This window comes from Zeus faber (genome assembly GCF_960531495.2).
Source record: "Zeus faber genome assembly, chromosome: 15".
Classification (NCBI taxonomy): Eukaryota; Metazoa; Chordata; class Actinopteri; order Zeiformes; family Zeidae; genus Zeus; species Zeus faber.
Window position 1 is genome coordinate 20,934,531 of NC_137194.1, and position 12,743 is coordinate 20,947,273.

Sequence of the window (12,743 nt, forward strand, 5' to 3'; positions counted from 1 at the left end):
TTGAACAGAGACCCTCCCCAGTGGACGTGATGCAGCTGATATAGTCCACAAAACACTTGACAACCTTCCCTCAAAACGTGAACGCAAATGGCATCTCCTCTGATGAAATCCAACAGCCTTACAGAGGCGGAGGAAATCAATTTTAAAGGCAGTGGGGAGAACTGCCCGCGATACCATCTCTGGGGAACCGTGGCGATGCTTCGTTCAAGCGCTAACACCAGTCATAACAGCCATTTTAAATGTCCTTCTTCCAGAGCTGCCTCCAAGCATCCCTGGGAAGGGGAGGTGAAGCAAAGGGGAGAGGAAAGCACACGACTCAGAGGGAGACGCAGTGAGCCGGTCGTGGTACGTTCCCTCTTTATTTCCCCCGGGTTTCGACTGGAAACCCCTCTTGATTTTTATTTTTTTTTCTTGCAGTGGTTTAAAAAAAAAAAAAAAGCATAGTGCCGTGAGCCAGTGGAAATGGGGGAGGGGTACACCAGTAACCGAGAGAGGAGAGAGGAGGAGAGGAGAGGAGAGGAGAGGGAGGGAGCATCTCTTGCCATCATCCAGGGATGCGGTGTGTGCAGCGATTGGCTGACAGGAAGTGTAGCATCACGGCTACGGGGGAGGGGAGGTGGGGCTCTGAGGATGCGCGGCCAAGCTGGGAAGGGAATACATGCACTGGGAGTTTGCACCGAAAACTGAGCCGTCGCCAGCTAGACGCCTGGAACCAAGAGTCGCTTTTGCAGAATAATCCAACCTTCAGGTGATATCCTCGATCTGCTCGGCTTCCGTGCGTTGTTTTTTTTTTCTCTCCCTCGTCCCTGTCCTGGATCTTCGCCTCCCACCGCCGCAGCCATGAATTATTTGCGTCGGCGTCTCTCTGACAGCACGTTTATCTCCAACCTGCCCAACGGCTACATGACAGACCTCCAGAGGCCCGACCCCGCTCAGCCTCCTCCGCCTGCCTCCCCTGCCCTGGCCAAGTCCCCCACGACGGGGCCTACGCCTCCCGTCGTGTCGCCCGCTCCGGAGAGGAAACCTCAGCCCTCGCAGTCCACCGGGGCGGGCTTCTTCAGCTCCATCACCAACGTGGTGAAGCAGACAGCTGCCTCGGCGGGACTGGTGGAGCAGAGCCAAGTCACAACGCCCAAAAAGTTCAAGATCCTCCTGGTGATCGATGAACCCCAGCAGGAATGGTGAGGCGCTGAGCATTACAGCAGTTACGGCTCAGATTATTTACATGTAGTATCTGCAGGGGACCCCCTGCAGATACTACATGTGAATAATCGTTATTTCATGAATCGTTATTTCATTTTGCGTTCTGCATGAAGTACAGGTTCTTGGCGTGTGACAGTAGAATACTGTATATTCCTTTGGAAAGGGTTAAAATAATATTCAAACAAATCTCTTATCTGCAAATGTAATCGCTGAACTGTTGTGACAATTGCACAGGTATGAGCATAAATTGGGGAAACACCAAGATGGAGAATGTCTTACGCTCCTCCATTCTGTGTATGCAATTACCAATGTTTAATTTAATTAAAGTCTTTGTGTCATAATAGATTTTTGTCAATGAATACGTCAGCAAGTCAAACTGCCGTTTAGAAATGCGTGACAATTCATTGATTCAGTACATTGATGGAGGCGCATACAGGGTTTATCACAGCAACCCGTTAGAAAGCCCAGATAAGCAGTTGCAAATGTGATGAGGGAGCTGGTCAGGCACACTTCTAGAATGCTAAACCACATTGGCATTCCGCACCACCGGCTCGTCTTTGACAGCAGCTCAATCCTGCAACACCTCCCAGCCATCAATGGGGTTTCCCTCCCGCTTCCCGATCGTGTACCGGTCACATGACCAAGCCATCTTCATCTTTGCAGGGACTCACTAATGGAGCTGCAGCACTCGGTACCATTAGGCTGATGATCTCCCATAAGGCACGCAGGTGGGGGAATAGAGAGGGAATTGTTTGTTGTTTGCCAGGCTTGTTTGTTTTTATCACCAATACGAATGACTACGCTTTCTTCAACCCTGATGCAACCTGCAAAGGCAGATTGAGGCACAAATACAGAGAGTAGGCAAACTTGAGAGGAATTAGGTGATCAATCCGCCTGACAGGCAGTCAGTTAATTGGCAGGAAGCTACAAGTAAGCACCTTCTCCTGACAGTGGAATTTGGAAGAGAGTCAAGGGGTCATAAGTGAACGTGTGCAATTTGTATCAGACACAATTTAAGTAAAAGCTTTTTACCAAAATGCACAAATACACACATTTTTGCATTTTTGGACACAGACTACTAAGTTGCACGTGATTCTCCACAGGCGCTCTTTACACACTGCAGATGGCATGGAGTCGTAGTGTCGGGCACCATCTGCGCTCAATGACATGTCATCCTTCATGTGTGTATCATCACAGGCACTGGATTCTTAATGTGGATAATGAAGCCTGCCAGTTATCATATTTTGTTTAATTTAGGTACAACTGCAAGCAAAGCTGTACTATCTTTTGATTTGCCATTGAAACAGTTAAAAAGCGGAAAACGGTAGCTCAATTAAGGAAATCAATTTCAAGTCTTTTGAATTACTCTCTGCTGCTCTCAACATGAATATAGAGGAAATAAAGAGTCAATAAGAGTAAAGCACAGTTGCACCAATTATATTAAGGATTAAAACACCAGATCATAGATATTGGCAAAATGTTTGGTCCGTCAAAATAAGGTATTTGGTATATTTGGAAGACGCAAGAATCCATTGATGAACTGGGAAATAGCAAATGACCTAGTAGACCACAGAGACCGCCATGGTGGATAACTAAACAATACACATCAATTCTGACAGTGATGTTGGCTTTTTATTTTGCATAACTTATTCTGGTGCATGCCAGTTGTCCTCAGAAACGTATATATTGATGATGTTTAATACTTGTTTAATCGAATTGTCTTGTGGTAATACTTTATCTTAATGTTTTTCAAACCTAATAAAGTTTAATAGTAATAAAGTCATACCTGTCAATTTGTAACTTCATATGGTTAAAGATTTGTATCTTATATTCCTTTAGTTAAAGTCCCATTGTGACTATATCTGTGCGTGGCGATCTGTGTACTCTGTCAAGTTGTGCATGCGAGCAAGGATGTCTCCGATGCAGCAGACGTCTGTGCGTGCCGCCATGTTGGTGATGTTGCGATTGTTGATCACAAACTCTATCCACAAAACTGAACCACCGATCTGGATGAAATGCATTGGATGTTGGAACTGCCCGGAATACAAATGTTATTCAGATTATCTGTGGATTCGTCTGATCCATGCCATCCATAAAGTTCTGACATCATTTACATCTGCACGTGCCGCTATCTTGGTGAGTTCTTTTTCATTTGATTATTCCCCAATAATGGACCGATCCGGATCAAACTTGAACGACGGCATCGGAACTGCCCCGAATACACATTTTATTCATCTTGTCTGTGAGTACGGCGGATGCATGACATCCACACACCACTGACATCAGTTTCTCATGAACAAAAACATTATGGCTTCCGCCCCTTTCGGGCTGGACCCCTTATAATACATTTAATTTATAATGCGCCTTTCATTGGGACCAATCTTAAGGTGCTACAGGAAAAAAAGATAGAGAAGGAGAACAAAACAGGAGAAAATAATAATAATAAAATGAGAAACAAGAATAAGAGTAAAAGATAAAAAAAGATTTAAAAAAAAAAGATAAACAGCTACTATTTCATTCTCCTTGTTTGAGATAATAGAAAATCAAATCAATTCTAATAGAATCAAATGCATGTCAACAGAATGAATAAACTCTGGAATTACTTTGTAGAAAGAGGCAGTTGCTTATTGAAACATAGGCACACTTTTTTGCTACAGGAAGACAATGTTATTTACTAAACCAAAACCACTTGGACTGAGAGAAAACACATTTTGCATAATCCATAATCCATAATCCATCCTGTGTGAATTTGTAGTGTAGGTCACATTTTAATAATAACATCACGGGATGCTAACTGCTGCCACTACCTCTGTGATACCTCAATATTGCATGGTAATGGCTGTGGTCTATGAAACGCTGTTTCACGAAGCCAGTGCAGGGACTAGTGACATTACTACTACTCCGTTCTGTAGGCCGCCTCTGTCGGAGTGGCACATTTATTTTTCATAACCTTACACCCCCATTGAGCAAGTTGCTTATTGTTTTCACCCGGAGTTACATCAGAAACCAATAAGCCTCCATAAGAGTCTGTCTGCTTTAGATTGCATTGCTCTTTATCTTCAGTTCTTTTATTCTGTATTATACTGTAAGTCACAATATAGGTTCAAACCATAACCACTCTCTACAGTATGTATCCTGCAGGTTGGAGGTTTTTTTAGGCTTTACTTTTTCTCCAATTTGACTTTTTTGTGTCTTGACAGGTAGAAGCAAATATCCCAAATTCACTGGCAACATTCGAAAGTTCAGAATCGGAGAGTGTATTTTTCTTACTACCGTTGATGTTCGCTTCAGGCGACGAGATGTTTGTCCCCGTGTTGGGGGAAGCGAATCAAGCTCCGTCCCCGTGCACAAGATGAAAGCTGCTCTAATCAGCTCTTAAGATGGAATCCTACTGGTCCTCCAGACTAATTAAAATGAGTGGAAGGGACAGAAATCAGTGCGGCTCCCATCACAATTCAAAATTCGAAAACACAGAGGTGGAAGAGCATGATAGAGCGGGTCCTAAGTGGTGCTTGATAAATAAAAACAAAAGATAGAATTAAGATAACACCGTAATAACAATACTGTGGCCGCTCACGGTGCAGCATACAAGCGAGCAATGCTGACGTAGAGGAGGTCCGTATCATCGTTTCCGTTATGATATTAGGAGTTAAGTTAATACAGGAGGCATCAGAAGGAAGACCAGTGAGACTGACAAAGAGCATCGGACATAAATCAAATACCTCACTGTCTCTTTGGATGAGAATTACCCCCGTCTTGGGTCATTACATGCAGCCGCTAATTCAAATAAGCAGACAGAGACAGAGAGGTGGAGTCTGGACTCCCTCTGCTGCTGGCTTTCATTGCCGAGCATAAATCAGTTTGTTATTCTGGGGCTCGCTGGGCTACAGAGTCTGAGGCAGGCGAGATCATCACTGTCGTGAAAGGAACCGTATACAATGTGAATGTCACACGGGGCCGCGGTCCGCAGGGCTCCTCTTTAAGCGGAAGTGAACAGGGAAGTTTAACATTTGAAGTTTCAGGATTTGACGAACATATTTGTCCGTCCATCCTTTTTCCCTCCTCCACTGCTCTGGCATCTTCTCCATATTCCTGTGTCAACTGGAGCATTTTATTTAGGAAGGGTTATTTCTTGGATACGGTGTGGAGTATAACTCTGGTACTAATTGACCGAAATCTCTTTTAACTCCATAGGAAACCCTCCCTCTCTTGAGATATGACCATCTGAGAAGAGACGAGACGAGAAGTGATGCGTTGAGCACTGTATTGCTTTTTGACCGGGGAATAAAACGCTAGTCGGTTCATACATTTCTTTCAAACACCCACAGAATCCATTTTGATCTACAGTTTTTTTCACCAAAAGCAATGTGTTGATAAGCGCTGGGCCTAGCCGTCAAAGATGATTCCTAAAGTGTCTGCGGGCGTGCGCAGGGCCCGGCGCACACTCGCAGACACTAGAGGAAACAGAAAGAAATGAACAACAAAACAAACACAGCGTTCCCTCGTGTGCGGTCATTCCACTTTCCATTTTGACAAAAAGATCAATCTTAAAAATGCGAGAATAAAGTCAGAAGACAAGTTTGAGACGGATGTTGGAGGCCGCAATGAAACGATTCCCCCTCGATAACAACCGCGGCCTCATTCGACTGTTTTGCGCCGCGCATGTGGCCGTGTTTGCTTGTTTGCATGAGTCACGGTTTTGGAAACAGCGTTGTACCCGTCGACAGGAAGCGTCCATCACAAACCAGAGCAAAGGCTTTCCATCGCCCAAGTGTTTGAGTCATGATTCCCTTTTCCATTGCTTGTTTTCCCTTTGCAGCCAATTAGATCCCTCAGTCTCTGGAGCAGCATGAATTATTCAACCACCACTCTGCCTATTCTTACTGAGGCGACCCAGAGCGTGTAATGACACAGTGGAATAAAACCGTCCAGCCTCGTGCGCAACATGCTGTCTATCAACGCTCGATTATTACATTTTTTTTCCCCCAACCTTCAGTTAGGGTTTGAAATTGCAGCCTCAGCCTCCTGTAGTAAATATAAATCATCATGTGAGAAACGTGTGATTCATTCCGAAGGCAGCGGCGCGGTAACTTTGCATCATGGAAAAGTCGAGCCCTTGCTTGACTACTCACTTGTTTGACTTCGGTCAGTTTATTCGGCTCCCAAGCAGTTTTCTGCAGTTTTCTGTGGGAATAAATGAAACTTCTCTTCACCGACGGCCATGGCTGTGCTCTTATGTCTCTTGTGGGGCTTAAAGCTTCGTGTTAAGGGCTCTAACCACTGAGACGTTAACTTGAATTCATTCCAGCGGTGGTCAAACCCGAAACCCAAACACTGCAGCCATTTTATGAAAAATATTAATGACTTGGCTCAGAGGCCCCCCCATTTACCAGGAACCCACTAGATGGCACTGCCAGTACACAATTTAGGCACAAATTAAAATGGCCTCTGATATATCTGTTTGAGCAAGCTGTGGCGAGACGACCCAAAATGATGCTGTTTATGGCCTTCACGAGTTTGCCAAAGTCATTAAATGTGGGCTCAATGTTGACTTACATGTCAATAAAATGATTTCTGAAAGAGCAGAGTCGATGTTTTGTTTTTCTTTTTCTCTAAGGTCCAAATTATTCCGGGGGAAGAAAGTGCATGGAGATTACGACATCCGAGTGGAGCAGGTACACTTCACCAATCCAGTAACATGTAATTAACACTTTGTGAAAAATCTTTACAACTTATTTTAATGTACTACTGTTTTGTGTTTTTGTTGCCATCCCAGGCAGAATTCAATGAGATCAATATCGTGGCTCATGCCAATGGAACCTGCAATGTCGACATGCAGGTTCTCAGGAATGGAACCAAGGTCGTGAGGTGAGACACGCACACACTCACACACACACACACACACACACACACACACACACACACACACACACACTTCGATCTGATCAAAAAGAATGAAAACTTTTCTTAATGCAAAAACCAACAAAATCTCCCTTTCCAGGTCGTTCAAGCCCGACTTTGTCCTCATACGTCAGCATGCCTTCAGTATGACCCAGAACGAAGACTTCCGCAACATGATCATCGGGCTGCAGTACGGGGGCGTTCCCAGCATCAACTCCCTGGAGTCCATCTACAACATGTGTGACAAGCCCTGGGCGGTACGCACCCAGCGGCTTCCTTTTAAAATGAAAACATGTATATATACAGTATATGTATACAGTATATATACAGTATATATATATATATATATATATACACACAATATATATTTCTAGGTTGGTTTTCCACTTTGGGCGAGTCCACCTGACTTCTTTACGCTCCTTTGTGTCCAGTTTGCCCAGCTGATAAACACCCACAGGAAGCTGGGCTCCGACAAGTTTCCTCTGATCGAACAGACGTTTTACCCAAACTACAAGGAGATGGTGAGCACTCTCTCCGAAACGTATGCAATGGTTGTATTTCTGTTTCACCCTTCATCTGAACAACCGGGTTAAAGTGACACAGGTAAAGCATGAATCTATGGTTTGCACGTCCTCTCCCCAGGTGACCATGCCGTCGTTCCCTGTGGTTGTCAAGATTGGACACGCCCACTCCGGCATCGGGAAGGTGAACGGGACATTTTATGAAACACGTGATGTTTGTTTCCTCCCCGACAACGACAGCTGCAATAGAAATGTTAACTCATGGTACTTGTGTTTCCTCCCGGCTGCGATCAGGTGAAGGTGGACAACCACAGTAAGTTCCAGGACATCGCCAGCGTCGTGGCTCTTACCCAGACCTACACCACCACGGAGCCTCTCATCGATTCCAAATACGACATCAGAATCCAGAAGATTGGCAATGACTACAAAGCCTACATGTGTGTATCTGTCCGTCTTACCGACTCGTTGTGTAACTGCGCAAATGAATGCTGTGTCATTTTCCATTTTGCTGCCATGCGCATCATAGGGCTATTTTTATGTCCGGCAAACCACAGGAGAACGTCTATATCTGGCAACTGGAAGACCAACACGGGCTCGGCCATGCTTGAACAGGTAGCCATGACCGACAGGTAAGTCCTGAACGGAACGTGTCTGTCGGAGAAGCTCTCATTTGAACTCTCCACGGTACAGCGATTCCATCGTCTTATTAGCGGTGTTGATTTAATTAGCTTTGTGTCGCTTCTGTCAGTAGGAGTGTGAACTATTAACGGGTGTTGCGATACAAAGAAGGGATAATTAAACAGCGGCATACTGCAGGAGCTACGGTCGCACGTCGTACGTTGCGCTGGATATTTGCCAATCCCTCCTTCTCAGAGTGAGCGGCCATTTGTACGATGCTTCTTGTCAGGTACAAGCTGTGGGTTGACACGTGCTGCGAGATCTTCGGAGGTCTGGACATCTGTGCCGTCAAAGCCATCCACGGGAAAGACGGCAAGGATTACATCACAGAGGTACCGTGTTGCTTTCCACCTGATCCAATGGGGAGGATAAATCTGAAACAGATGCCGGCCTCCCCCCCTCCAACCAAACCACCTTCATGTGCCTCAGGTGGTGGGGTCGTCGATGCCGCTGGTAGGAGAACACCAGGCAGAAGACAGGCAGCTCATCGCTGACATGGTTCTGGCCCAAATGGACCAAGGGGCTGAGAAGGCGGCCAACGCCCCGCAGAGACCCACCACCATACAGCCGACTCAGGTACACACACACACACACACACACACACACACACACACACACACACACACAGGCTCAGGTGAGGAATCTCTCAGGCAGGCCATGAACTTTGTTTATTTTTTCCCACTTTTAGGGCACTGGCCAGAAGAGCGAAATGCCCGGCGAGCCCACTAAGAACGGGGCGGGTCATCCACCCCAGGGCTGTCTGCAGTACATTCTCGACTGTAATGGTGTGGCGGTGGGTCCCAAACCACTCCAGGCTAACTGAGCGGTGGGTGCAGGGGAAGTGGGTTCAGTCCAGAGGTCTAGATAACCACGGTGTAGGCAGAGGCACGTGGGGACGACGATGGCTGGTCTCAAATCTCGGACGGAGTTTGCTTGGCCGAGCGCGGCGCTGGCCCGGACTGCATTTCCTCCCTCTATGCAGCGTCAAGATGTACTGTCTCTGTGTTAAGCTGTTGATTTGTGTGCTCGTGTAGGTCACCTCCGTTTCCGTGAGCCGTGCTTTTTTTCTTTGGGGTTGTTGATGATATAATAAGCAGATTGTGCCTACACCGAGTTCAGCGCTGCTGTGTGTGTGTGTGTGTGCCACCGGTTTGATCCAGATACGACTCTTCATTTGCCCCCGCTCCCCTTCTGTTCTTCATTTTGCTGTGTACCTTTAGATATTGTTCAGACTGTGGTTCGTCGTGCAGTTTGACGTTTGTGTATATCTACGTACATGTGGGTGTGTATGATTGTAGTGGTGATTCTTTTATACGTGTGCTAAATAGATATTTATTTTTGTTTTGCATGATTGATACAACGGCAGGTGAAAGTCAGTACTTAAATTTCCTAAACTGGGATGTTCCAGCCACATCGTCATTATTTACAAGCTATGGTCCGTGTGGTTCATGCATTGTGAATGTGTCATAAGAGATGTATAATAAGTTCTACAGAGTAGATGTATTCATCAACAATCAATCATGGCTGAAGCAAAGACGTATGTTGCCTTTCTTAGAGGATTTTAATCTGTTTATGTATAACAACCTAGAAAACCAAGGGGAAAAACCCTTTGGAATAATCTCTGGAATAGTCACTGTGAGCAGATGAACTCATAGTACAATACGTATTAGAACTACGCTCATAGTTTTAGCACTGTCCCGATGTACTCAGCTCTACTCTATATACCGATTTTGTCCAATCGTAGATGTTCTACTCGTCATATTTAAGATATATTGGTATCATTTTGAACCAAAGAAAATAATTATTTGGACCCAACACTTTGGAATCACACGCTTTGCCCTCCAGAAAGCACAGTGTAATGATCAGTAGTTATCTGTGAGTGGGCTGCGAGGCATGTGTTTGGTTGATGGAGTGCGTATGTGAGTGTAGGGCTTGAATTGAAATAGAAGTACAACCTTGCAATGACGCATTTCAGTCATTCAAAATATTATAGTATTAAATGCTTTTCGGTTCACGGTTCTAACCATAAAACTCTGAAATACCCATTATCATGCCTCTGAGTCTCCCCAGGGCCCTTGCACTGGATATCAGCTTTCGTGATGGTGTTGCCATGACAACGGTGCAATTGTTCTGTATCGCTCTGGGAATTTTTGCACGGAGTTATACTTCTTTTACTGCCATTCAAAGATTCAAAGTTTTTTGCCTTATCGCCAGTGAAAATTGAGAGTGCAATATTTACAGTATCTTTGTATTTTACTTAAAACACTTATTTATTTTTAAATCAGATCTTCCTCCATTATTTATTCATAAAGCTATATTTACAAATGTGTCGTTCATGTGTGGCCAACGCAACGAGTTAGAAATCTACATGGAAGTTTATACCAAATCTTTGTTGTCAGGTGGATTTTTTTTTTTTTGGCCATTCAATGTGTTTTGTGCCCTTAACGGCTGAACACGAGGCTGTGATGAAACTGTCCCATTCTCCTACATTCTGTTCATGACTGGATAGTACATACTATGTTCAGCAAGCTCTGTGTGCACTTCTTCCCCAAGGTGTATTAACTGCCATTGTATCTGTGAGAATAACCTTGTAAAAGCCATGCCTGAGGCTTTATGGATGTGTCGGTTTGTTTTTTTTAGGAAATACGCCATGACAATTCGAAAAAGGGAGGACAGAACGGATGCACGGCCTAGGGCGACCGTTGAGGAGTGTTTAATGGTTGTTAAAATATTGCTGGGCATGTCTATTTGGCCATTGTGCACAGGTGGAGCTTGTCTATTTTCAGAACTTTGCAGGACTAAATATTTAGGACTATGGTAACTTACTAAATGTGTGTACTTTTAAATCTGGTGTTGGACTGTTTTAAAAAACCCAAGAACAAAATCCAATAAATCCAATAAATTATGGAAACGGATCCTTTATGGATATTTCCCTTATGTCACTGGCAATAAAGCATCCTTTGCAATATATGTTTAGTCTCTGTCACAATATTTTGTTATGGCTCTGTCCCCACGTTTTTTAACAAGCATTATATGTGATATATGAGATTAAAGAAATTATAGTGGTAGTTTGTCAAAGGCTTTAGCAATAACATGGACTTCAATACAGTTAGTCAAGCTTTAGCAGGTACATAAACATTTAAGAAAAAAAGGAGAACGTCATCATTCCAAAACCCTGGCGTTTAAATTAGTGCATTGTGCAGAAGCATGAACATTATTTTTAACACTTGGCCCGCCTGCTTTTGCTGTCTTCATTTTGTTGCTTCCCCTGCACATTATGAGCAAACTGTGACTGCTGTCATTTTTTTACCTCAATGAAACCATCCTTTAATCATTGAATATAAAATCTGAACATCTTAACACCCAGCTTCACAACAATCCTGACTGTATCGTAAAGATGCCTGGATGTCATATTATCTCCTGTCGTTCGAATAGGGGTGCCAGTGGGGCCCCCGGGATTATTTTCTTACAGGCCGAGCCCTCAAAGCTCGAGAAAATAACCCGGACCCGGAGACTCATCCATCTACGCCTGAACGCCAGGGCTCCACCCGCTGGGCTCTGGGCGGACAGGGGCCAGGAACCCAGCCGGACAGTGAGAAATTACTACTGTCATCAAAAAGATTGCGCTGTCACAGTTCCTGCTCCATCCACTTCGGTTATTAAGTTTGGCTCACCATTTTGCCCGCGCCTCTTTGTGGACTCCTGACAATTTTTGTTTTTTAACTGTTGTCTCAGTCCTTCAAACATGTGTTTCTGTGGTGGAATTGTATTTCACTGAGAAGTCGTGACTGATCATGCATATTGGTAACGACTGCATTGCCTACGCAGCGAAAGATATTCAGGATGCATTCGGGACAAATGGATGCATGACATCATAAGGGTCAACAGTCAGATAGGAACATGTGTGCTGGTAATGCCACATTTCAATAGTCGAAAGAATAAATCAATTCCGAGGCCAGGTTTACAGAGCTGCAGCTCCCCTGCCCAGTGATCCCCGGGTCAGATGGGGATGCTCATCCGCAGCTGCAGAGGGCGGCTGAGATGCGCCTCCACGTGGACAGATGGAGCTGCTTTTCAAAAAAAAATAAAAATAAAAAACCTTCCCGTGCGTGGAAAATCATACCGTCAAACGCATTCGGGTTCTCCCCCTTTGGCAAGATGATAGTGACTGCGGAGTTAGAGCCTCGTGTTTGCTCTGCTCAATAAATGCCCAAAATGATTTGCTGACGTCTCGGCGGAAAAGAAAAGGCGATTTGTTTCCATCTAGTGGTAGAAGTACGCAATGCAGCGTTGGATTTCACTGCAGGCAAGGCCCTTTATCAGCACCTGCATGTGTATTCATTCATTGGGTCCGCATCAAAAAGAAGTCTGCTTGTTGTTCTGTGAAGAATAGGTTGAATAAGTATAGGTGCCAGTAACTTTAATTTAGTACATTTTTAT

The 12,743-nt window shown here is 44.6% G+C and overlaps 1 protein-coding gene across 2 annotated transcripts; it reads left to right on the top strand.

Annotated features, from left to right (window-relative positions):
• Positions 1-840: 840 nt before the first annotated feature.
• Positions 841-11,273, top strand: syn2a (synapsin IIa; the record flags this gene model as incomplete). 2 transcript variants are annotated; one of them, XM_080015436.1, is made up of 11 exons in its annotated part: positions 841-1,181; positions 6,821-6,878; positions 6,980-7,071; positions 7,205-7,361; positions 7,536-7,625; positions 7,747-7,809; positions 7,920-8,062; positions 8,180-8,254; positions 8,533-8,635; positions 8,733-8,879; positions 8,992-11,273. In XM_080015436.1, 11 exons carry the CDS (start codon positions 841-843, stop codon positions 9,124-9,126), a joined length of 1,404 nt encoding a protein of 467 aa, XP_079871562.1. In that variant the 3' UTR covers positions 9,127-11,273. The 2 variants fall into 2 exon arrangements, with proteins under 2 accessions (XP_079871562.1, XP_079871563.1); XM_080015437.1 differs by having other exon boundaries at positions 8,733-8,873.
• Between the last annotated feature and the right edge of the window lie 1,470 nt (positions 11,274-12,743).